Here is a 25507-nt window from a genome sequence, read left to right as displayed (position 1 = left end):
CACACACACACACACACACACACACACACACACACACACACACACACGCACACACACACACAGACAGACACAGATACACATGACTAATACAGATAGATACACACAGAAATGCACACACCCTGCCTCCTTCATATGCTAGCCTCCCATGCATGGGCCCCCTAAAACTGGGTGCACTCAGTGATCCCTTTCCAAAGCCCTCATCTAAATGTGAGCAGAGGTAATCCTTCAAGGAGAGGCAAAGGGAACAGCGATGACCAAAGATAAAGAGGGGCCGAAGGAGGAAAAAGAGAACGACAGAGGGAAAGAGGTCGAGCACGAGATGGGATAGATTAGCAGGATGAGGGGATTAGCAATGAAGAAAAAAGAAAGAAAAATGAAGTCAAGTGAAGGCGGGGGAGAGGAGAACGGTTTAAAGAAACATATTAAAAAGGCAGAGATGATGCATGTATGGGAAAGTAAAAGGACATGTACATTCAGTATACTCACAGATGAATGAGAGGGTGACCGGAGAAGTGATGAAAAATCATGTCAAAAAAGAAAAAGCAAATGCAACCACAGACTGCAAGTCTGAGTTTGACAAGAAGTCCAGTTTCTTCTCATTCTGGAGTTTTCTTTTTTCTCTTTTTTTCCCGCGATTTTGCCAATTCCTATCCAGCCGTCCCTCCTTCCTAAGTTTATCCCCTACTGGTCCCCCTTCTCTGCTCTTCCCCCTCCTGTTTTTCTTGCCAGTACCGGTACTCTTTCTCCTACCTCTCTCTCTTTCTCTGTCTTTCTCGCTTTCTCCCGCAGACCATGCTCTCCATTTTCTCGTCATTCTTTGCCTCTGTCCCCTTAATCTGTCCATTCATCAGACACTCTTTTCTTTTTCTTCAACCCTCAGCTCCTGCTTCATGCAGATACGATTTTTTAAAACAGAAGTCGAGCTCTGAGGAAAAAAAAATACTGCAAAAGAATAGAAAAAAACTGTTAACAGGAAAGGACAAGCACTTTGTCATTAGCTCTAACGCAGGGACAATCCACGGGCTGCGTTTTTCAGGGGCGCCAGGCATAGGAGGGGTGATGGTGCCTCCGTACACGAGGGCATAACCGAAGCAAAGAGTGGCAAGTAAAAGAAAAAGAAGGAATAAAACCTAGCTCGTTACGGTCTCCACTGGAAGTGGATAGTAAGCCCGCGTGAGGGGAAGGAGTGGGAAGGACTCCGGGGTGTGTGTGTGTGTGTGTGTGAAGAGGTGGGAGGAGAGAGAAAGCGAGAAGACAGAGAGAGAGAGAGAGAGAGAGAGAGAGAGAGAGAGAGAGAGAGAGACACTGGGGGTTCATGAAGAAATATCTAAGAGGGAGGGATGGAGGAGGAGTGTGTCGGTGGGGAGAGGAAAGAGGAGGGGGCAGGAATAGGAATACATTTTTTGTCATTTTTATGCTCACGCTATTCAAATTTTGGGCTTTCTCATTTTTTCACCCCTTTGTTCCACAGCTAATACCTTCTCTTTCTGTAAGAAGGAAATAGCGAAGAAGAAAGAAGAAGAGAAAGAGCTACTGTGTGCTTTGTCTCCTGCCCCTACTGCTCCTTTTCCTGGTTTCCTTTCTGCTCTGACTCCCCTCTATTCAGCCTATTTTCTGCACGTGGACTTGAACTCTAAATCCTGTTTGCTTTCCCCTCCCCTCTCTTTTTCTTTCTCTCTCTCTCTCTCTCTCTCTCTCTCTCTCTCTCTCTCTCTCTCCCTCTAACTGCGCATCTGTGCGTCTCTGCCTCTCTCTCTCTCTCTCTCTCCTAGGCAGTGGCTTGAAATAGTGCTAGCAGGAAGGAGAGAGCAGGCGGCAGGGAAAAGGAGAGGGCGAGGGGGACAAAAAAGGGGAGAGAGATGTTGAGAGGGGGAGGGGAAGAAGCTTAGATGGGCTGACATAGAGAGCACAGGGCTGCTCTGTGTGTGTGTGTGTGTGTGTGTGTGTGTATGGACATTTATAAACTCACATTGGCTTTAGATGCAGTGTTTCACACGGTGGTGGTAATCCGCATATCATGTTAGCCTACATACCAGAAAATAAATACATGACTTTTTAGGGTCAAGGAGAGCAATAATTAAAACGTTGGGATTTTCTGTATTTTCTCCAGTTTATAGTATACAACACATAGAAAAACACTAAAAAAAAATCAAGCAATGCTTTGGAGACATACTATATAATTAGTCTTGCAAGGATTCATCCAACTATTTTTGTAAAATGTCACAAATAATGAAAGCGTCTTATCTCAAGCTACCAGACCAAAATGTGATGCCTTCAACCTGTTCATGTTTTTGAATTGACAATCAAAACCCTAAAGGGATTCAATTTACAATGAAATGAGCAAATCCTCACATTTAAGAAGTGGTTACAAGCTAATGTCTGGCATTTTTACCAAAGATTACAAAACTTACACAATGAATCAATTGTATTATTTTTCAACTGACTATCAGTTAATTGACTAAACATATCTTCCTCATGTTTATTTTAATGTTTGCTTTCTGGGTTTCACATCACTATAGAATGACTACTGTGCAGTTTTATTGCTTCCATGTCAGAATTAAGTAGGGAAACCTTGATCTCCGGTATCTGGTAATTGGCTTTTGCCATTATTGTTACATTTTATACACTAAATGAGTCGGTACAACTTACATTATGTGAACCTGAGAAAAATCGTGTTTTACAGTTATGCTGAAGGTTGCCTGAAGATAGTGTTGCAGGTTGACAGAGGGTGGCATGAATGAGGCATTGAGATCACTTAATTACTCTTGCTATTTTTTTAGTAAGGGATTAAGGGAAAGAGCTGAGAACAGAGGAGAAAGCAGGCAGGTCACGGGAGGTAGGAGAGAAATTTGCTGAAAACCTATTCACCTTGGTTATGAAGCGTTTTCTGTATGCTGTCTTTAGACATAACTAACTACATTTGGGCCAGGAATGGGGTCCTGTTTTATTAATAAAATCCTCCTAACAGTCACTGCATACTGCCTTTTTTTCCAAGGACAGCAATCACCCTGGAAAACAGAGGCCTGCACTACAGCCTGAATCTAAAAAGATGGCATGCCACTGGCAGCAAATACTGTATCGATGATGAAAGAAAGCAATTACATTTCATGAAAAGCGTTATCTCAACCTTTAAAATGTATCATAATTCACATTAACTTCTGAATTTCTTTTAAGCCATGAGTACATTTTTACACATCAGCTGCACTCTATGCAGCAAAGATGATGACTGTATTTGCAGGCAGTGAATGCCCCCAGCTGGTTAAAATAAAAAAGAAGGAAACTAAAAGGTTACCAACCATCCACTGGTGGTGTCTTCCTCACCGAGTTGATTTCTCCTCGCTTGCTGACTGCAGCACAATTCTTGGAAGACCTTTTGAGTCCAGTAAAGCAGAGAAATGGGCCTGAGATGTGAAATGTGCGCCACAACACTGCCCTCTGCTGGGATTCAATGGGAACAGCTCAACCTCACACCAAGCATCGTCACAGTGGAAAGGCTCATTTTTTTAACATTGTTTAACCATCAACATGGCACATACACGAGGCATACAGTGTGATTAAATATACATGGAGAATATTACCGTTGCTGTTTGAGTTACTTTGGTTTAAGGGCTGAGTTAAGCAGGGATTTCAAGCTGCTGGCGAGGTGATTTCAGGCTACGGTGCCATCACTGTCAAATGAGGGCAGTCTCCCTCCCTCCCTCCTCAGCATCCTTCCTTTGACTGCATAGCTGCCATCGGCTAAACTGGGACTAAACTCCATCACATCAAATGTAAGGATTGCTGTTACTGGATATTATGGGAGCTGTATGTGTGGGAAACATACAAGACAGTTATAGCTAGCTAACTTACTGCTACTTTAGCAAGCTAGCAGCGATCATTAGCAAAGAGTTCCAACTTGGCTATTATGTAACAATTTAAAATTAAATTTAAAGCTCACCCTTTTCTCCAATTAGCTTTTTAGATGCCCAGTGCCACTGTGGAATAAGTCAGCCAGCAGGAGCTTGTGAGGGCCCATGTCAGTCTTCTTCTAAAAGTAAGTAAAGTTCAAAACCGGCCTGCGCTACGTGACTGGCTGATCCACCTGTCAATCACATAGACTGATGGTGGAGGTCTAAGTAAACGTCTGTGAAACATCACGGGGTCAAAAATAGGTCAAACAATGTTGTATTTTTTTTTTTTTTTTTAAATCTATTTAAAGCTGGGGTAATTGATTTCAAGTGTCAATTAAGTGATGTGAGAAATGCACTCTGTGGAGCCAAATACAAATTTAACGCTGGGCAGATACCACAGAAAATCAGATTGTTGGGGAATAATTGGGGAATTGAGTGTCTCAGCAGTATAGAATAGATACATTATGATTATCTACTTAAAATAAAGCATGTAAAAGCTAAATTAAAGGTATTAATTACTATATACACCAACATAAATAGTAACTATAAAGTGAATTGAACTAAATAATCACAAACAAATTGAAGAGACAAGGAATATACAAAAATTGCACTTGATGGGAGTATCGTCGGTCTACAGATAGCAGTATGAAAATGATAAAAGAAGCCAATCTGAGTAAAAGTACCTCACTGCCTCCATTTAGGGCTCCTAATGGCAAAATAAATGTATGACAAACTTTCTAAATATGTCTTTATATTAGAAACAATAGCATAATATTTCTGATATAATTCAAAAATCTGACAATGTATGACAATTAATATACAATAAATATTGTGCAAATTATAATCTAATATATTTTTGATTTTCATTTGACTCAAAGGCATTACTGTTATTACTGTTAGTTTTGATACACATAGTATTACATGTTGATATAAATAAAATGAGGAAAGCTTTGGATTATGGCCCGCAGCGTGCAGCATAATTCCTCCCAATCAAATCCAAATTAAATCATGAATAATTGTAGTCTTTACTGATTGTTTACTAGTACAGAATGTAATGATACATACATGGAGGGGCAAGGGAACAAGATGTGACGTTAATGAATAAGGGGGAAACTGTGGGAACTTAATGAATTCATATCATTATTATTATTTTTTTATAACACTGCTGTAGTTTATTTCAAAATGATCATATATAACTTACCAACACTGGAGGGGCACAGATGATAACAAAATAAGGAACTACATAGATAATAACTTCAACAATCCAGTCCTTTAATCAAGAGACTCCTCGGCTCTGATTGGTTGTTTTTCATAGGTTATCTGTCACATGTACTACTGTCAGGATATAGTGATAGTATCAGCAAAAAAATACAAATTTTGTTTTTTAATTAAAGTTACCGACTGTAGCTTTAAGTGATATATATTTGTATCACTACATAGATAATGAAGAGATGCTTGTAAAAGTAGCCAGCAAATTATTTACGCACCTCAGTTTGGATAGGCTTTACACTGTCACAGATATATGATGTAGCTAATACTTCATATGCCTGCTTACGGAGGTATGATGTCACCATGTGATCTGCTGACTACGGTCAGAGGAAGTGCTTGCAAAGGTTGTTTGATTAAGGTACAATAATAATAATAATACATTTTATTTGTATCGCGCTTTAAAAGGTCCTCAAAGGCACTTTACATGGTAAAAACAGAAACAATAAAAGCCATTACTATATAAACAAAAGAGATGAAATAACAGTAAGGAACAACACAAAAACATACATAACTAGCTTCACAGGTTAAAAGCAGATTTTAATAGGCGAATTTAAAGTGCAGATTTGAAAGTGGCGAGTGACGGAGAATATCTGAGGTGCTGGGGGAGAGAGTTCCAGAGGGAAGGTATGCAGCAGGTAGGCAGCAATGGTATGATTACTCTTTATTGCTAAAAGTAAGTGGACTCTCCTGTCCACATACTTTGTGTACTTTTGGTAAGGCCCATGGTTTTGGATTTATACGTTCAACTATCACAGATCAGTTGAAAATGCATGTGTCGACACTTTGACAGATGCTGTGTGTGTTGAGCTTCCATCTGATCATCAATAGGTTGTGGATGTCAAGTAATTAACTAGTGACTAATTACAAACTGTTCCACTGTAAATTATCTTGTATGGTAACTAAGGCCTGTGGGTAGATTCATATTTTTTCTTCTAAAACATAAAATACATCAGTAGATACCTCTTTAGAGAATTTGAAGCTTTTACGTGTCTTAAAAAAGGTGGTTGCTAACAAGTGGCTAAATGAGACTACAAAACGTCATGATGCGGAGTAGTTTGTCTTTAGCTTAGTGTTGGTGAAGTAAAGTCATGTGACCATGGTCACCATGGTGTACAAAATGTGTAAGTATCATAAACGTTTGTTTGCCACAGAGCTTATTTTCTGAAATTATCCAAAAGCCAATCGAAAAACCCCATTGGCATTTTGTCGAGGGCGATGTAGCTTCCAGATTGGCCGACAAAACTACTTCATCCCTGTGGCACTCTATAAGAAGTAGACATAGTCACTGTGACGTCAACCATAGGTTGTAAACTACCACTTTGAAGCCTTTGAAGATTAGCATTTTGGCAGTAGCCATCTTGTTTCTTTGGAACCAGAAGTGACCATATTTGGGCGAGATGGCGGAAGTGAGGAAGAGCGAGGCCTGCCAGGGCCAGGTACTGTTTGCAGCCCTGTTGGCCATCACAAAGAATGCAGGTTTCGGGCACTTGTGCATTGGCTTCACTTTTCAGATCCAGAGGTTGCCCCTTGTTGAGAGGACTATTTCATATGTCAGTTGTTGCACCAAGTATAAAAAGCAGAACACTGGCTGATCTCACCGAAGACCCGTGTTTGTGCCTCTCGGCCATTACTTCCCGGAAAGATAGCCTGCCTTCACAAACTCCGGTGAAGAATTAACCACTTTCATGAACAAGATTTGTTTATGTTCATATTCAGAGTTAAACAAGATATTTATGGCCAACAGCAACGCTAATTGTGAGAAACAGCATGGCTACAGCTATAAAGCCCTACTGGCACTCCCCTACGACACAAGTGCCTATGTGTGAAATCAATCCCATTTTCCTGCACCTTATGTTTTTTTTTTAGAAAACTGTCAAGTCAGTTGACTCATCAAATCAACTGATAATTGATTCTTCAGGTCTGGCAAACTAAAGGTCCCGGAATGGGTTGACACCGTGGAGGTTGCCAGGCACAAGCAGCTGGCTCCCTGCAATGACAACTGGTTTTACACCAGAGCAGGTTGGTTACGCTTGATGTGTTTCCCATGCATCAATTCATCTGCCACAGCTGAAACGATTGATAGATGAATTGAATATTAATTTACCAAATATAAATGCAAAGAATCTGTAGTTTCTATATTCTCTAATGTTAGGATTAGCTGATATTATTCATTAGTTACAGCCTGTAAGTAGATTTTCTATAACTGGTACAATATACATGTAAGTACATGAGCACAACTCTCTCTGCTGTTATGTATGTTATCTACTTAGACATATTGGCCCTTCAAAAGCAAGAGTTTACAGAGAAAAATGTCACATATGTGATAAGTTGGAATGTTTGATTTCATGTCTTTTGGTCAAGAGCTTTTTCAGATGATAAAACAAGGATATATTGCAACATAATACCTTATACCGTTGTTTGCATGTTTGACCAGCATCCACAGCTCCTCACCTGTACCTGCAACGAGGAGTCGGCATGGGCTCCATGATCAAGATCTACAGAGGGCGTCAGAGTAAGTGATGGCGAGGAAGGTCCTCCAGGCTCTCAAGATGGTGGAGAAGGACCCAAATAATGAGTTGGTGAGAGAGAGAGAGAGAGAAAAGTGCGATACAAATAGTTATTTATTATTATGTCATCGCTAAATATTTTTTTATTTGCACACCTTGTTTGATATGGCTGCATGGCTATCCCCTCTGCTCTCTGTCTTTTCCTTTGTATGTTTCAGGTTGCCTCAGCAAACAAGAAACAGAGAAGTTTACAAAGCACCATCTGAGGAATGCATGCAAACAAGTGAAATGCAGTTATGCCTTATTGCTTATTTACTCAAGTTCGCGTGTCTCCCATATCACTCAAGTGTCCACGGTAACCAAGTACGAACAGTATTTCATAGAGAGGCATGAGTCTATAGTACAATAAGTACAAACTAAATATTAAACCTGAATGTTTTGCAAAGGTTTTAAGTTTATCTTTTGTTCATTTATTCATTGTGAATTTCAAGACAGCAGTGGCCTTGTGTCAGCGCAGAATGGATACAGAACCAGTGAAAAATACAAAATGACCCAGTAAGAGCATGTTAATGTGTTTGACAGCAACTGTGAAACTCAAAGCAGAAAAACAAAACAAATTCGGTGGATGCTGATGTATATTTTTATTAATTTGTCCAATTCTTCAGAATATTATGCCTAAGCATGTTATTCCTGAGATGTATATATGTGAAATAGCAATGCAAAGGGTGTTTCAAATAAACTGAGGATGAACACTGATTATGCTGTTGTAATGTCAGCTTGCACGCATTGATGTATGGGTGAGGGAGTGCGTTTAGTTGTTGCGCATGGTGGTGCTGATCCAGTTGTTGTAGCGGCACACGCGGGCGTAGACACTGGGGTGTCCCTTCATGGCGCAGTCGTAACCCCAGGACACAACTCCCTGCAGCTGACCATTACACACCAGAGGACCACCAGAGTCTCCCTGCAACACAAGCAGAAGAAGAATAACAGGAGTTTAAATGTAAATCCATGGTATGTGCTGTCGTTATGGTGAGCAATGTAACTCAAGATCAAAAGGTAACAGTCACAGTTGTTCATCCCTGTTTCACCTTTGGGTAGAGGGTTGAGATCCATTTAGAGGCATGTGTGTATATATATATATATATATATATATATATATATATATATGTATATATGTATATATATATATATATATATACACACACATCCTTGAATCCTTAATTAAAGGATTTTAGACTAGATATATGCAGCATTTGCATTGAAAGAGCAATTAAACTCAGTAAGTGCTATAGTGTGGACTCACGACACCAAGTCACAGACTTGTCCTGCTGCAATAGATGCACACTTGTGCACCACCTGACTCCCTGTGAGTTCACTGTGGTTTAGTCCAACTCACTTGACAGCTGCTGGCACCTCCATTCATGAATCCTGAGCAAAGCATGTTGTCGGTCAACATATGGGGATAGGCGTTCCTGCAGATCCTGTCATCAATGATGGGCTGCCTCAGACACTGCAGCCTGTCAGGATAGTTGTCTGTGGAGCGGGAAGGTAAGTCTCAGTTACTGTACCTACCATTATGTAAATACTAGATGTACTTGGCATTACATGGAAATAATGTAGTATAATATGAGTAATGTAGTAATGAGTTGACGAAATGATTTGTTGATAGAAAAGTATGTGACTCCCATTTTGCTGATTCTTTTCTTTATTAGTAAAGTAAAATGCCAAACGTTTGGTGGTTGCCACTTCCTTAATGTCAAGATTTGCTGCTCTCTTCTAATTCACATCATTGTAAAATTATTACCTTTGGGTTTGGAACCACTAGTCGAACAAAAGAAGCAATGTAAATATGTCATATCGTATTTTTCACTATAATCCCACATATATAAAAAATACTCAGTTGCTGCTTTAATTTGTTTGAGCCCTGCATTTTGAGACCTAGAGATGCATGTCACTGTGCATTATTGCAAAACAAACAGTATATTAGGCCTTACATATCATACAGTGTGTGATATGTATGATTTTAAAAAATTCCAGTTTGTCTGTGTTAAAGGGTACTCCAGCTATGTGCTACTGCACTTCCATAAAGTTGAGGGACTTGGAAAAAACAAAAACTCCCCTCTGCCTCCTAATACCCACTTCGTTCAGACCCAACACCTCAGTTTGTCATGCAGGCACACTGGTGAAATGATTAAGTCTCAAGACAAACAAAAAAAGCTTAATGCTACTCTGACTTAATGCTGTATAAGTCATCCTACATTATCATTTGAGACCATGCATATAACCTTTCTTCTCTCCCAGCTTCTAGACTCAACTTACCTCCGTTGGTGGCGGTGTTGCCCCACCCGGACACCAGGCACATCTCGTTGGGCTGAGGGCAGCGGGAGGGCAGGGATACGGTCCGGACGTTGCTGTTGAGGGTGGCAGGGCGGCTCAGTTTGATCAGCATGATGTCGTTGTCTAGATTGTTGCTGTTGTACTGTGGGTGCTTGATCATCTTGACGCCATCAATCCACTGCTCCGTGCCCTCATTCACAGCGATGTTGTGTTCGCCAAGGCGGACCTGGATACGACTGGAGGAGGTATGAATGTTTAGACAGTTTAAATGTCTGTTTGGTTAAAAATTATTTCTGAATACTTAAATAATCATCTTTAAGAGTCATAAAGTTAATGACCTGACTCAGTGGCGTCATTAGAAAGCATACGTATATGTGGTTAAAGAAAACATTAGCCACCATATGTTTGTGTGCAGATGTGCTCACACTAGAGTTGGATCCAGTTTAACATTCCCTTCTTATAACAACCTCAACTGACAGTTCAATAGCAGCTCATTTCTATCTGAGTGACAGTAATGTAATTATCATTATGTCAATCAGGCAGCTTGTGGAAGACTCCAGTGACGAGCAATGAGTGGACGGGCAGAATGTTCTCAGGGTTATTTTTCTTGATACTGGACCAACTCTTCACATTGCCTTTAATTTAACACTTGTTTATGGTATCTCATCTTTTTCAGTTTCCAATTTGCTTACAATAAAAACTTAAAAGGCCGACTCGTGTTTTCAACCTTTACTTGAAGTGCATTCAGCTTGGTGCATGGCTGTGCACCTACAGAGTGCAAAAGACCAATAAAACCCCAGTACTGAAGCACGATCACTATTGATCCTTGGATTGATAGTAGGACATACAGTATGTCTTGCAGGGTACATAAATTGATTGTAATGCAAAAACGATTTTACTTCCGGTACTTACGACTTGTAGCAGTGAGCAGCTGACACCACCCACTGGCTGGAGATGAGGGATCCACCACAGAAGTGATACCCGGCGTTCAGAGAAACCTGATAGGGAACCGAGTTTCTGGGACACTCAGAACCTCCGACAATCTTATCCTCAGCTGCAGCAACTGAAACAACATGTGAGGATTATGACATGAAATACAACCTAGAAATACTTAACCATAGCCATGAATAGAAAATAAAATACATAAAAGGTTTTTAGCAGTTAAAACTTGTTTAAAAAACGACAGTCCTGTAACATGTGCACAAGAGTACATTTAAAGTTAAAGTTAATCAAAACAAAATAGGACAATAATAATTTGATTAGTCTCTTACACGCTGCTCCAAGCAAAGCAAGAAATACCAGGGTCTTCATGGTGACGTTTCTTTGAATGTAAGAGAAAAAAACTCTTTATATACACCTGTCCAGCCCTTTATGTTCCCAAATTCATCAAAGTCAGGAAGGTAAAACACAATGTTCTGGGAAAGAGCCATATGGCTGAAGGCTGAAGTGATAAGACCAAGTGATAAATCTCAAGGCCACCTAATGGCAGTTTCCCAGAAATGGCAGTTCTGGGCAAGTTAATCAGGAAATGTAATAAGTTACTTTTTACTCCTTTAAAAAGTAATAACTTTACTTATTACTCGGTCAAACGTTATCAAATGAATTATACTGTATGAAAAGCTTCTCCTTCAGCATCTGAAGGTAGCGGGACATGTTGATAAATCTGCAGCCGTTACACGTGGCCGTTCACTGCATTTACCTTCATTAAATTACCTGAAAATGACACCAGGCTGCTACCGTACAACCATACAGATCTCTTATAATTTGATATTCTGCTTGTTTACGAAGGAGAGGTCAGGTTACCAGGGCGCATCACAGCCTCTTTTCTAACTACGAGACCAGTGATATGACTGGCTGAGAGTATTCAGTTCAGTTTGGGCTGCAGGAACGTTCAATGTGTTCATCAGTAATTCATAGGAAACCTGATAACTTTTCTAAAACTGTAGCAGCTAACAATTGATAAAAAGGGCAACGCAATAGAAAGAGCACCATGTACAGTGGGTACGGAAAGTATTCAGACCCCTTTAAATTTTTCACTCTTTGTTTCATTGCAGCCATTTGCTAAAATCAAAAAAGTTCATTTTATTTCTCAATGTACACTCAGCACCCCATCTTGACAGAATAAAACAGAAATGTAGAAATTTTTGCAAATTTATTAAAAAAGAAAAACTGAAATATCACATGGTCATAAGTATTCAGACCCTTTGCTCAGTATTGAGTAGAAGCACCCTTTTGAGCTAGTACAGCCATGAGTCTTCTTGGGAATGATGCAACAAGTTTTTCACACCTGGATTTGGGGATCCTCTGCCATTCTTCCTTGCAGATCCTCTCCAGTTCCGTCAGGTTGGATGGTGAACGTTGGTGGACAGCCATTTTCAGGTCTCTCCAGAGATGCTCAATTGGGTTTAGGTCAGGGCTCTGGCTGGGCCAGTAAAGAATGGTCACAGAGTTGTTCCGAAGCCACTCCTTTGTTATTTTAGCTGTGTGCTTAGGGTCATTGTCTTGTTGGAAGGTGAACCTTCGGCCCAGTCTGAGGTCCAGAGCACTCTGGAAGAGGTTTTCTTCCAGGATATCTCTGTACTTGGCCGCATTCATCTTTCCTTCAATTGCAACCAGTCGTCCTGTCCCTGCAGCTGAAAAACACCCCCATAGCATGATGCTGCCACCACCATGTTTCACTGTTGGGATTGTATTGGGCAGGTGATGAGCAGTGCCTGGTTTTCTCCACACATACCGCTTAGAATTAACGCCAAAAAGTTCAATCTTGGTCTCATCAGACCAGAGCATCTTATTTCTCATAGTCTGTGCGGGCTATGCGGGCTTTCATATGTCTTGCACTGAGGAGAGGCTTCCGTCGGGCCACTCTGCCATAAAGCCCCGACTGGTGGAGGGCTGCAGTGATAGTTGACTTTGTGGAACTTTCTTCCATCTCCCTACTGCATCTCTGGAGCTCAGCCACAGTGATCTTTGGGTTCTTCTTTACCTCTCTCACCAAGGCTCTTCTTCCACGATTGCTCAGTTTGGCTGGACGGCCAGGTCTAGGAAGAGTTCTGGTCGTCCCAAACTTCTTCCATTTAAGGATTATGGAGGCCACTGTGCTCTTAGGAACCTTGAGTGCTGCAGAAATTCTTTTGTAACCTTGGCCAGATCTGTGCCTTGCCACAATTCTGTCTCTGAGCTCCTTGGGAAGTTCCTTCGACCTCATGATTCTCATTTGCTCTGACATGCACTGTGAGCTGTAAGGTCTTATATAGACAGTGTGCCTTTCCTAATCAAGTCCAATCAGTTTAATGAAACACAGCTGGACTCCAATGAAGGAGTAGAACCATCTCAAGGAGGATCAGAAGAAATGGACAGCATGCGAGTTAAATATGAGTGTCACAGCAAAGGGTCTGAATACTTATGACCATGTGATATTTCAGTTTTTCTTTTTTTAATAAATTTGCAAACATTTCTACATTTCTGTTTTTTTCTGTCAAGATTGCTGAGTGTACATTAATGAGAAATAAAATGAACTTTTTTTATTTTAGCAAATGGCTGCAATGAAACAGAGTGAAAAATTTAAAGGGGTCCGAATACTTTCCGTACCCACTGTATATTCAAACAGGCATCACAAGATTATTGTTGCAGGGAAGAGGACTGACAATATCACATTTCTACAAAAATAAAAATAAATGTATGGTATGGACATTTGTATATGTTAACTTAAGAATCATAAGTGATATTTTAATTAAATTCATATTTACTCATTAATAAAAACATTGGCAAATGGATGGCAAATTTTGAACATTTACAATTTTTATTGAACATAAATTAAAAAAAACAAAATGTAGGTAAAAAAATATTTAACAGGTTTAGAAATTCTTTATACAACTATGTACAGGCAAGGATCCATAGTGAGCCAATAAAGTCACAAAGCTTTGCGAGTCAATTATTAAGCCTGAAAAAAAACAAAACTTCCACAGCATTTAGCCTTCAACCTACACTCCAGTGTCCTACCTACATCCATCAGCTGGGTGTGACTGCACACAGGAAAAATGAGCACAAAAAAAATGGTGGCCACCTATTCTTTCAGAATAATTGCAGGTATAATAGCAAGTCATTGTTTATTAGTATTGATGTTTCTTTTTGCACCAAGAAGAATAAATTATTAGAAAGATTGAACAAGGGGGAAATGAGGAAGTTGTTTTCCACTAATGTGTTGTGTAATAAAATGATTCTTGCTTCATAACAAATTCCTTTGAGGTAGTACACCTGTGAGAGACAAACAGGAGGAAGAGGGTGCAAAACAGCCTCAACAAAAAGAGAACGAAATGATTAACTCACTACAATAGCTTCTGTTCCATTACTTACAAATAGAAAGTTAAAAGCTCAAACACATTTATTTCCATCAGCTTGTTGGATATACATTTATTATTCAAATATACAAAAAGATTTATAGGGTACTGTGCAGAGCAAGATCACTATATTCAGTTTGAACCCTGCACCAAGAAAACTCTCCCTCAGACCTTAAAATTCACAAACAGTACAAAGTAACAAATAGAGAACGGACCGTAATGGCAGAATAAAAGCATTTAGATCACAGCATCTCTGCCGTCACAAATAAAAACGGGAAATTTCAACTGAATGAATGAGGAAAGGGGGGGGGGGGTTGGGGTTTGTCACCTGCACCTAAAATATTGGATTCCCCTCACAAGACTTGTGGTATCCAGACTGAGGTTAAAATGTAGCTACACTACAATGTACACAAGGTGCCTTGAGTCAAATAGGTTTACTGCTAGAGATGGCTGTATCAAAGTAAGGTGCTGAATAAATTCTCCTCACCCTTCTCTGTGACCGTGTATTTACAGCATAACAATAGATCCCCCTTAACTCAGTAATAGCTGCAATCAGGTTGTTTCAGTTTGCACCATCTGTAGCTGGTAATAATTGCCTCCCGGCTGTTGTTTGGCCCCAGTTCCAGCAGAGGCTACTGACAAATTCAACAATGTTAAAATGAAAGAATGTGTTGTATGAGATGGTAAAACAGTACAGTCCAAAAAGAGTGCAGTTTTCCTTAATTGTACTTCCTACTTCAACAGACCAACAATCCCGCAGTCTGAAATCACATAAATAGTATTCATCCTACGCTTCGACATATGGCTCTTATCTGGTTTGTGTGACAGCAGGTCAGAGGAACGAAATGAGCAAACGCATGCTGTCCTCCATCAGTCTTTAATTAAGCTTCCAACATGGTGAAGATTTTCAGGCCACTCTTTTGGCCACGTCACAAAAGTCGCCATAATCAGTTTATCAAAGTCCGCCTCCTAATTTCAAGTGCATTAACCAAGATGGCTATCGGTATGTGGCGTGTGTGTGTTGTACTAGTTTAAGAAGCGACGGCAGCGTCTCGTCGAACAGTTGCAGTGCAGCTTGCTGTTCTCGTCCTCGATGGGGAACTTGTAGTCGTAGGTCAGTTCTTCGCCCCGGTAGATCTTTCTCAGGGCGAAGATGACGATGTGCTTGCGGCCGTCCACGTTGATGACGCGGGAGTAGCAGTTCGGCTCGCACGAGTGGTTGATGAAACGAGCCGCGTTGCCTTGCATCGTTGCGTCCACCACGTCGAAGTCGTCGATGCGGAACATGTAACAGCCAATGCCCTGATGGAGAGTGATTTATCAACCCAGTTAGTTGGGTTTTTTTCACATTTCATGTACATCTTGAAATTATGATCCTTAAGATTTTCATGAAATTAAATCTAGTTTTTGATAACTTGTGGTCGGCATTGTTTCTGCAATAGCCATTTTAAAGTATTTCCATTCTGTAGTTACCCCTCACAATGTTATTCATTGTTTGTGGTGGTGTCTGCAATTTTGCACTAGATTCAAATTACCAACCTACATCCCATTTCATTACTACTGCGGCTTCTAATTAAAAGTAGGGTGCAACTAATCCCGATTAAGTTAACAGCAGACAACTAATCGATTAATTGTTGCAGCGCTACATTAAACAGGAATCAACACGCACGATAATGGAAGCAGAATCTATGACTGTCATTATGATGATGACTTCTAAGTACAACCATTATTTTATTTTGTTTACTTACCTTGCCGTCATAATATTTCTCCCGCTTATCAGTCAGAACAGAGCGAATGACGGTGCCGGCGTACTCGATCACCATCTCGCCAGCCTCGATGTTTCTTTTGCAGAAAAGGCCGCGACCATGAATTTCAGATCTAAGAGAGGATTACAGTTAAATACATTTCAGCACACAAATAATTTGGGACATTAATAAAATCTCATGTTTTTCTTTTTGTTTTTTTGTTGCAATGACCTGTAAACTCCTACTGCTTCTTTGGAAATTTTTTCCAGGTGTCTGAATCTCATTGCCATGGGAAGCTCACTGCTGGTGGCACGCCTGTCAGAGTGAGACACAGAAAAGGTGGCGTCAATATGGAAATGCTCCAGCTAAATTACCATCTATAGAGTTCCTGTTCATTGTGGAGTGCAGTGGGTTTAAACTTTAAGGTTAGGATCAAGAAAGCGCCCCAAAGGTAATCCGCTAACCTGGAAGATTTCAGTGGGAATTCATCCTCCTCCTCATCAAAGGGGCCCACTATGACAGGGAGCTCTCTGTGCTGTGATGCCAGGAAGTTGAACATATCAAAAGTCGCTTTCCTGATTATAGAAAGAAAAGAAAATTAATTTGAGGTGCATTTTAAGTCACAGACAAGAAACAGAAACACATAAACCAAGCCACAACATCTAACTCTTATAACATCATAATAATAAAACCAGTTATGACAAAAAAAGTAACCGTCTGTACCGTGTGTAGACTTCAGTCCGAGCGCAGCCACTTGGATTGAGGGGAAGCTCTTCCTCAATGTCATCACAGCGGTGGAAGCGGAAGCGGTGCCGTTTGCAGTTTGCGGCACCCTGCAGTTGCTCCAGCAGGAAGATGACGGCATCGTGGACGACGCCGAGCACCCGCGGCCCGCCCATCCCGCCCAGAGGCAGCTGCTTCAGATGGAAACCCGCTCGAGCTTCGAGGACGCCATCAATCACCGCACGCCAGGCGACTGAGGGAAGAGAGACGTAAGGAGGGTGTGAGAGCGAAGCTGCAGACATGCTGACAATTTTCTCCTTTTAGTTGCTCTTCTCAAGCATTATGTAGCTCAAACACATCATGCCTGGAAGACTATTCATCAGCATTCTTTACATATTCAGAGCACAGGACAGTAACCAAGCAGCTCTTACCCTCTATGCTGTTAGCTTTAACACTGAAGCCATCATCACTGGTGATTTCAAAACGCAAGTGGGGCTGGTTCATGTATGTCCTCTTTCTGTGTTTGGGTGCAGATGCATCTTCTTCTGAGCTAAAACCTGTAGAATTAAATGAGCCGTAATTGTAAACAAATAATGTAAAAAAATGTCATTTACTGAAAAGCTAGTGTTAAGACAATATTTCAAGATTGTTTCCACATTAAATTATATTAAATTGCTTAAATTATCGGGAAGAGTAGCTGTTAAGAAAAAATACACATTAAATTAGTTGCAAACCTGAATAAGGGCCCCATTCAGAGAGTTCTCCATGGCGAGCACTGACCCACGTGTGTGTTTTACCCTGACTCTGACTGTTGATTTGTGCCCGTGAGGGAGGACTCTCAACCAGAGGAGGCCTGAGCAGAAAGAGCAAACAATTAAGTACAAACATAAATGTGAGTACTATACCACATTTGAGGAAGAAATAATTAACACAATTCAATAATGTATGGGCATGTGCAGAGAACTTATGCATTTTGTTCATCAAGCAATACTACTTGAAAGTTGAAGGAAAGATTAACGTGAGACAACATCCGGTTTCTTCAGACAAACATCCGGTTTTCAGAATAAGATGCCAACAAAGTATGAATTATATTCACATTAAGTATAAAACATGCTACCTGCATCTCGTGAGTTAAAGGGAAAATACACCTAAATTCTTCATAAAGTGTCTTTATTCTTTGATCTCTGGGTCACCACCATCATCTCGGAGTTACAGCATTATATTGATGAACAGTAGAGCTGCATTCACATGCTCTGACTGTCATGAAGACACATGACACACATTTAGAAGAAACGTGCTGAAACATGTTATTCCTGTTGCACAGCAGTGGAACGTTTCACATACAGTCAGCACACTGAGCACAGATATAGTGCAAGAAATATGATCGCTAGTGTGTAAAGGAAATACTGCTGTTAAAAAGCACCCGATTTGTTTAAAGTGTTTGCAAACCAAATGTTATTGCCCCTTTGTTCATATAGCAGTCCTTTTAAAATAAAAGTGTGCAATACACTACTTTTGAATTCATTATTTAACTTTGCCATAACAATGCGATTAATCGCAAAAAATCCATGCGATTAATCGCGATTAAATATTTGAATCGTTGCCCAGCACTATTTTAAACACAATGCTGCTTTAAAATGTCCTTAAATCGCTGTTAATCCAGAATTTCCACCTTTTGAAATTCAAATTGTTTAAAATTCCTGATGCAAATGATTTGCCTCTTTAGAAAGGTAAGAAGGCTCTTAATGAGGGAACCTCTGAGTTGAACTAACCTGGGCGGTGTAGTAGGTGGTAGTGGTGGAGCAGTAATTCTCAACTGCTCAGGCAACATTTTCTCCTGGTCCATATCGAGGACATCCTTCATTGATGGAGCTTTCATCCTCACACCACTCGGTCTGTTGGAAGAAAACAAGAAACATTTAGATGACGTAGTACACCGATTCCTGAGACTTTCACAAAAACAAGAGTGCTGTTGCTATTCTCTTCATTAGGGTTGTCAAAGTGTACGTGCTTACAACAATATATGACAACAGACAGACTTGCTAAGTGAACATACCAAGAATCTTAAAGATGACGGCATGAAAATGGACAGGTGATGTTTTTTAAGGTTTAAAATAATGCAGACAACATAAAAAATATCATGCAGAACATTTAACAACACAGTTTATCACACAATTATCTGTACTTTTATCAATAATGGAAATAGCCAATTGCTGCAGCCTCAATAATAGTTTATCCTAGGTTGTAACCTAAACGTGCATTGCAGCACAAAGTTACTTTTTGGACAACATGCACTTGTGTACTTTGGTATATATTTTTTTTTTTAAATAATCATATTTTTTTCTTGTACATTGCAGTAAAAACAACTAGAGAAGAATCAATTCTTTGAATACCTGGGTTCATTAACTTCATCCAGCTCACTTGATGGATCTCTCAAGAAGTCCATCTTGGATTTCTTCTTGGAGGGCCGCTCAGACACCGATGACACTTTCTTCACTCTCACCTGGTGGCGTGATGAAGCAGGTGTTGGTTGTGTGTTGGTTTGTGTGCTTGGTTTATTGAGGAAACCACTAGGGGGCGCCAAGGGTGCAGCTGGCAACTGATTTGATACCTCTGCAACCTGAAACTGGGACGGCCTTTGAAGTTTGGCCTTTGGTTGCATCATTTTACTGAGGATGATGGGTTTTGTCTTTGGCTCGTCGCGGTGGGTAGCCATGGCTCTGTCAATAATAGCCTGGGCTGTGCCTTCTTGAATGCTGGAGAAAGCTACTTCAGGAACACTCTGCACACTGACAGGAGTTGTGGGAGCTAGAGTTCCAATGCTTTTCACAGGCACGACTCTAAAAACTACTTTTCTCTCGGATGTCGTCGTGTTGTTACCGGCAGAGGGGACGTTTGTGGCGGAGAGGCTGGAACGAGGCTTTATTATAACACGAGGGACTGAGCGCTGCAGCGCATTACCACTGTGGAGAATCTTGGCAATCTGGCTTATTTTGTTGTAGGCAGGAGAGTTTGTACTGAGGGACTGATAAGTGTTTGACCTAGGGTCTTTGATAAGAATCTGACCTTGTCGGTTGACTAGAAGGACCTGAGGGGCAGGAGACGGGGGCGGCGGCGAGCTAGTGGCTGCAGCTTGATTCTGAATCGCAACTTGCTGCTGACTTCCTGTCCTGGAGTTGTCCAAGCGAATGGCGATGGTTCTTCCCTGTGAGGCACCAGGCTGGATAGGTACGTTTAAACCATTGATCACAATGGGGGAGGTAACTGTGCGTGGAACTGGACAAACTGTGGCGGCAGCAGGGGAAGACGATGGAATTTTTACAGTCTGTGAAGGTCGAAGGGGCAACATCAATTTGAGTTTGCGCTGCTGTGGAAGACACGGTTTTGGTGACAAACGCTTGAGATTTGATACCGGACGTTTTGTCTTCACAATGATGCCTTTCAACTGAGTTGTGGGAGATTTTTTGGTTTTACGCTCTGGACTCTGAATACGCTCTGGAGAGTAGTCAGGGTCATTCAAATCATCTTTAAATCCTTCAACGGAGTCGGTCGATGAGCTACTGTCCTCTTTAGCGCCAACTTCGATGACATTTGGGCCCACCACAGTGCCATCTCCAGTAGAAATGAAATGGCCTGTAGCAGAATCTAAAAACACCTCATTTTGAGGTGTTGGTGTTTCAGAGCTCATCAGGACCACTTCCTCCTGAAATGACATATCATCGTTTCCGTAACCTGCTTCAAGAACATCAGATGGTGGGTAACTTTCCTGAACCCCTGGCTCAGCTGACTTTGACACGGTGTAGATGGGCTCCAACCTCTTTAGAGAGACCGTTAGCTGTTTAGTAGGTGTATTATGGTTGCTGTGAATCGTATTCTCTCCATGTTCTCCTTTTGTGTCCTGAGCTTCATCGTCCACCACCTCGCTTTCATCACTCTCTGACCCGCCGTCCGCTCCATCTAACTGTGAGATCGACTGCATTGAAGGGAGCTGTCCTGAGGTTTCTGAGCTGCTAGCTGCGTCGCACACTACTGTGCGCGAAAATTTTAAGTAATGGCTCGAGTCTTCATCTTCGGAATTTTCACGATTATCTACCTGCATTCCCACATCTGGCACTACGCCTTCAACCTCTCCTCTCCCGCCTTGTGCTCCGCAGTGAAGTGTCACGTTCTCCGTGAGCAGAGCCTCGTCAAACTCAAGCTTAGCATCCAGCATGGAAGCCACTGCTACCTCTGTGTCAGTATCAAACACAGTGTAAGGCAGCTCCTGGGCCATCAGGTGAGCTACCTCCTCTTCCAGGTTATCAGGGGCTAGTGAGATCCCATTGGTTGTGGCCACTGCTGCGTCTTCTGCCTCAGATGATGCGAGGAAGTCTTGGGGAACCTCTGCAGAAACTGGAGTGGTAATTTTGAAGTTCTGCCTCCCTCTGGGGGAGTGAGTGATTGCTCCTCTTCGAGGTGACAACCCTGCAGAAATGCTGGAGTTGGATCGAGGCGGGGAGCTCCAGACCGGTGATGCTGAGTTTTGTCGTGACAGAGGAGGCGAGGCTGCACCCAGGTTTGCTGACCTCGGAGGAGAGCTGAACAGGGCACACCTGGAGTGGATGGTGCCACCAGAGCGGAGGGTCATCGGTACAGATGGGTCGCTGTCTGTTGGCGAGGAACTACAGCGGCTTCTTGATGAGAGCCTGCGCGGCCGACGGGTGTCCTCCAGGTCCCTCAATGTCAGGACGTGATGTGATTTGGGAAGAGCTGACCCTGAATCATCAAATAACATTGTAAAGAAGAGGAAACAATGCTAATTTATAGAGTCTACTTCAAAAACAAGATGTGACACATTCAAAACAAAGGGAAAAAAGTTTTTCCAACTTCTTAAACTATTTACCTGGAGATGGAAGAGGTCGGGACGATCCTCCTGCTGGTCTCCTGGTCTGTGTGTAACCAGGACTTTTGGAACCAGGTGTGTTGTGCTGTTTAGAGTTGGGTGATGGAGTAGCGGACTTTATAGGGCTGGATGAAGAACTTAAACGATCTGGGGAATCCATATCTGGCAAAGAAGCAAAGGTGTAACTTTGAAAAACTAACATTTCATGGAAACCAAAAGAACAGTTGGATCAGTTTTAATGAATGATTTAGCTTAATTATTTTAAGGACTAGGAAGCTTTTTAAAGTACTTTTACCAAAACATTTTCTGTGAGTGCCAGCAGTAAGCCAGGCTTTTAATAAAAAAAAAAAAAAAAAAAAAAAAAAAAAAAAAAAAAATGAAAGTTCCTGCTGACCTCTGTTGCGGTTGGGGCTGTGGACTATGGTGTGATTCTCTTCCTTGTCCCATCTCGGATCTTGTTCCTCACCAGGGAGAGGTGTGCTCACTTCTGTCACCTTACAGGTGTACTTGCAACGTCTGCGGGGGTCCACAGTGCTCCAGTACAACCGAGAACATCTGGAAAAGGAAGGGAGGAAGAATGCGTTCATGTAAATAAACAAAAGGAGTAATAATTATGCTACATTCAGCACAAAAGTTCCAAAAAGTATTTGGGTTTTTCTAACAAACATACTAAGAGATAAGGCTACCAGTTGTATAATGACAATGAGCACTTACTGATAACCAACAGGATACAGCATCCTCCCATTTGAAGACAGCTCAGACAACACACCAAGTTTTTGAATCTGCAGAGAACCTGGAAAAATGAGAAAGGAAAGACAACACGTTACAGCAGATTAAAGGCAGTCTGATTAGTAGTAACATTGCATCCCTGTATGGAGCCATGATATTCTTACCTATGGTCATGTTTATGGAATCTGGGTCAAGGCCTGTGAGGAACTTTCTTCTAAGATTGATCCCATCAAAGTCCACATATACCCGTCGAGGCACTTCAAACCCTCTCCCAGACACCATCTAGTATGATAAGGTAGTAGAGTTTGGTAAAACAAAAACCAATACAATGTAGAGAAAATCAGCAGGTGTGAGGTGTGCGTGGGTAAACGGATGGAGTAATGCTTTCCCTTCTGGTAAAAATGTTAATATGCAACTATAAAACAAATAAAAGATAAGTTGTATAGCGTTTATACCTTCGCACTGACAAGATCCCTGTGATTGAAGCAGTACACCTTCCTGTCCAGCTGAAACACACAGTTCTGGGCACGAGCGCACATGAAGTGGAAATTACTCTGGCAGGTGGAAAGACAGCAGCCCACAGTGGCCCCCGACTGCCCACAACGATCACAACGCTGCAGAATGAAGGACACAAATAATGTTACTTACTATACACAATACCGCCCACACAGGTAGTTCACAGAGTTACGGAACTTGTGTCAATCCTTCAACACTTGACAAATACATATCTAGCTACAAAACAACTTATATTTTATTTCCTGGTAATATCTTACCAGGTGGCGCCCTCTTGAGACAGCGCTGTGCACTTGCAAAAGAGCACTATTCTCTTCATACACCTCTGCAGACCACAGGCAGCAGTTAATGTGGGCCCACTCATTCTGCCCCAAGTACAACAGCCGTCCTGCATCCTATCAGGAGGAAAACACATTCACATCACTTAATAAGCAGTAGAGTAGCCACTTTTTAATAGTGTAAGATGACATGCAGAACATTTAGAAACTACTCAGAACAGTTGTAATGTACAGTCCCTGAAAACATGATGCATCCTGTTTGTGTTCAAGTAGTTTTTATGAGAATTCGCGAATGGAGCTTGAAACATTGGTTGAATATCTTTGGGTTTTGAAGTCACCTTGGACTGTAGTTGTTGTGTTTGTTTTCTTTTCTTTTCTACTTCTTTCTAATGTGTTATAGACCAATTGATTAATCAAGAAAACAATCTGCAGATTCATGGATGCATTAGTTGCAGCCCTTGTAGTAAAAACAGTCAAACTCACCTTTGGAGCATAGTCTCCATTTTGTTGACACAGGGCACACTGCCTCATATCTTCAGTCTTGGTTGTTTTCACATCACTCTTCACACCTGAAGAAAGAAAGAGGACCAAATCAACAAATGCATACGTTTTAATCCCGAGAACGCCAAAATGCGTTAAATAAGAGACGTACCCATGCGGCATTCGAGAGCTACAATAACCGATACCTGTCATCTGTTTGATTTGATAACTTAGAATATCAGTAATCTTACAATCTTACATCTCACACATTCATATACCTATGGTGGCAGAGCTCCCATTAAAAGGCGCTGCCAATCAAAGGCCACAAAAACATTGGAAAAAATTACAAGTATTATTAGCCGAATAAATACTAAATAGCACATCATTTTTGCATTTGCAAATGTGAAACCTGTAAAGATATGATCCTTCCCTACTAACAATGAACAGCAGTTGGGTGTCCAAAGGTTCTGACAAAGATCACATCCGTCAGCAGAAATGATACAGAACAGGCTACAATAGTTTCCATACCACGTGAATGCAGAGGGTGGCCGTGCGGTACATCAGACTGCTGTGTAGTGACTGAGGACAGCACCGAGTCAGTTTTCCCCGCCTGTTGGCCCCGAGTGTCTTTGGGCTGGTATGTCCTTTCCAGCCACTGTGCATAGCTGTGCTCCTTAGATGGTGGGAGGACCGCCTCAGGGAGCATGCCACTACAGAGTGAAGGATAAGGACCGTAAGACAGCAGACAGGGGCAGAAAGGACATTTGAGACAACTGCGCCATGAGTGACACTTTTACGGCCTTTCATTTTTTATTTGACTAAACACATGCCTAAAGCTTCTATAATGAAAAGCTAAAATATACATGAGGGAATAATTAATGTGTAGATATTGAGAGGAATAATGTTTGGTTTACTGCACATGGTAATTACCTTGGGAATTCATGGGAGAATGTGTTCCCCTTTTTCAGAAAGCTTGCAGGAAACCAACTGAACACCTGCTCAATCCGCTGCAAGAAAAAGAAAATTTAAGTAAGATCAAAGGTAAAATCATGGTGAATAATGGTGTCTATATGGACAACATTTTTAATATTTGTTTAATGACTCAGCTCCACATTCCAGCTGGTCAAATAAGACAAAGATAACCATGAAAACACTTAAACCGTGGAAGATTTGGAAGGGAAGCTTACTTTGACATAGCGTGCCCTGGCCTGACTGGTCGGTCTCTGGTCCTCAGGGAGAAGCTCCTCCTCCTTCGACCACTTCCTCATCACAGAGGACACATCAGCATGGAAAGCTTTCTGAGGAAGCAAGAAGGAAAAAGAGGAGGTCAGGGATTCAATCACAAGCATCTCGCAAGAGTGGGTTTCAGAAAAAGAATGACATAACTGATTTCATTACCATTTGTATTGATTTCTTTCAGCTGAGTGTGGCAACATTTGCTGTATTGTATCTATTACTGTCTGCGTTGGTACATACACAAGAATAAAAACAGGAAGAGCTGTTCTTAGTGGATTATCAGGACGAATATACTTACTATTGAGGTGTAACCACCCCCTTTAAACTTCTTCTCCATTGCCTGTAGATCACACACTGGTTGCTGTTCACTGACAAATTGTGTGTGGTTTGGTTCCCGACACTGAAACAGAAAAATAACGGTTTAAATAAGATGACTAATCCTGGTATCTGGTAGAGATGACCAAAAACAACAATACAGAAAACTCATAATTTTAAAATAAACACATTAGGATGACTTGAAGGGAAGGTAAATGCTTTTAAACAGTATGCTTCTTTTTTGTTTATTACTCTCAAATATAAGG

At 41.2% G+C, this 25507-nt stretch overlaps 3 protein-coding genes and 1 long non-coding RNA gene across 6 annotated transcripts in view; 1 reads left to right on the top strand and 3 right to left on the bottom strand.

The window, feature by feature from the left end:
* The window catches only part of LOC116393827 (uncharacterized), an 18466-nt gene extending 17248 nt beyond the window's left edge, over nucleotides 1–1218 (bottom strand). The window contains exon 1 of the long non-coding RNA XR_004213407.1: nucleotides 487–1218. This is a non-coding gene — a long non-coding RNA (uncharacterized LOC116393827). The remainder of the gene's footprint in view (nucleotides 1–486) is intronic.
* Nucleotides 1219–3961: 2743 nt separating this feature from the next.
* On the top strand, nucleotides 3962–8212 carry LOC116393798 (40S ribosomal protein S19-like). The gene is given in 6 exon segments (XM_031866418.1): nucleotides 3962–4033; nucleotides 6430–6431; nucleotides 7078–7178; nucleotides 7594–7674; nucleotides 7677–7738; nucleotides 7885–8212. Coding segments are annotated over 6 exon segments (366 nt in total). The 3' UTR covers nucleotides 7933–8212.
* A 76-nt stretch (nucleotides 8213–8288) lies between these two features.
* LOC116393797 (trypsin-like) lies at nucleotides 8289–11359 on the bottom strand. Its single transcript, XM_031866417.1, has 5 exons — nucleotides 11275–11359; nucleotides 10916–11066; nucleotides 9986–10239; nucleotides 9063–9199; nucleotides 8289–8627 (listed from the first exon to the last, which is right to left on the bottom strand). Exons 1-5 carry the CDS (start codon nucleotides 11312–11314, stop codon nucleotides 8478–8480), a joined length of 732 nt encoding a protein of 243 aa, XP_031722277.1. The 5' UTR covers nucleotides 11315–11359; the 3' UTR covers nucleotides 8289–8477.
* A 2227-nt stretch (nucleotides 11360–13586) lies between these two features.
* The window catches only part of kmt2ba (lysine (K)-specific methyltransferase 2Ba), a 28136-nt gene continuing 16215 nt past the window's right edge, over nucleotides 13587–25507 (bottom strand). For 2 of the 3 annotated variants that reach the window (XM_031866413.1, XM_031866414.1), the window contains exons 17-36: nucleotides 25225–25326; nucleotides 24878–24988; nucleotides 24621–24697; nucleotides 24219–24400; nucleotides 23694–23779; nucleotides 23193–23327; nucleotides 22875–23033; nucleotides 22584–22701; nucleotides 22405–22483; nucleotides 22085–22245; nucleotides 21691–21852; nucleotides 19202–21563; nucleotides 18581–18703; nucleotides 17543–17661; nucleotides 17240–17365; nucleotides 16809–17061; nucleotides 16550–16660; nucleotides 16317–16400; nucleotides 16089–16218; nucleotides 13587–15642 (exon numbers count right to left, since the gene is read on the bottom strand). In XM_031866413.1, the coding sequence (XP_031722273.1) occupies nucleotides 15367–15642; nucleotides 16089–16218; nucleotides 16317–16400; nucleotides 16550–16660; nucleotides 16809–17061; nucleotides 17240–17365; nucleotides 17543–17661; nucleotides 18581–18703; nucleotides 19202–21563; nucleotides 21691–21852; nucleotides 22085–22245; nucleotides 22405–22483; nucleotides 22584–22701; nucleotides 22875–23033; nucleotides 23193–23327; nucleotides 23694–23779; nucleotides 24219–24400; nucleotides 24621–24697; nucleotides 24878–24988; nucleotides 25225–25326 (4956 nt within the window). In that variant the 3' untranslated portion in view covers nucleotides 13587–15366. The remainder of the gene's footprint in view (nucleotides 15643–16088; nucleotides 16219–16316; nucleotides 16401–16549; nucleotides 16661–16808; nucleotides 17062–17239; nucleotides 17366–17542; nucleotides 17662–18580; nucleotides 18704–19201; nucleotides 21564–21690; nucleotides 21853–22084; nucleotides 22246–22404; nucleotides 22484–22583; nucleotides 22702–22874; nucleotides 23034–23192; nucleotides 23328–23693; nucleotides 23780–24218; nucleotides 24401–24620; nucleotides 24698–24877; nucleotides 24989–25224; nucleotides 25327–25507) is intronic. The other variant, XM_031866415.1, reaches the window with a different exon arrangement.

The sequence above is a fragment of the Anarrhichthys ocellatus genome, unplaced genomic scaffold (assembly GCF_004355925.1).
Source record: "Anarrhichthys ocellatus isolate YVR2014 unplaced genomic scaffold, GSC_Weel_1.0 scaffold35, whole genome shotgun sequence".
Lineage (NCBI taxonomy): Eukaryota > Metazoa > Chordata > Actinopteri > Perciformes > Anarhichadidae > Anarrhichthys > Anarrhichthys ocellatus.
This window is presented reverse-complemented; position numbering and strand designations above follow the sequence as displayed.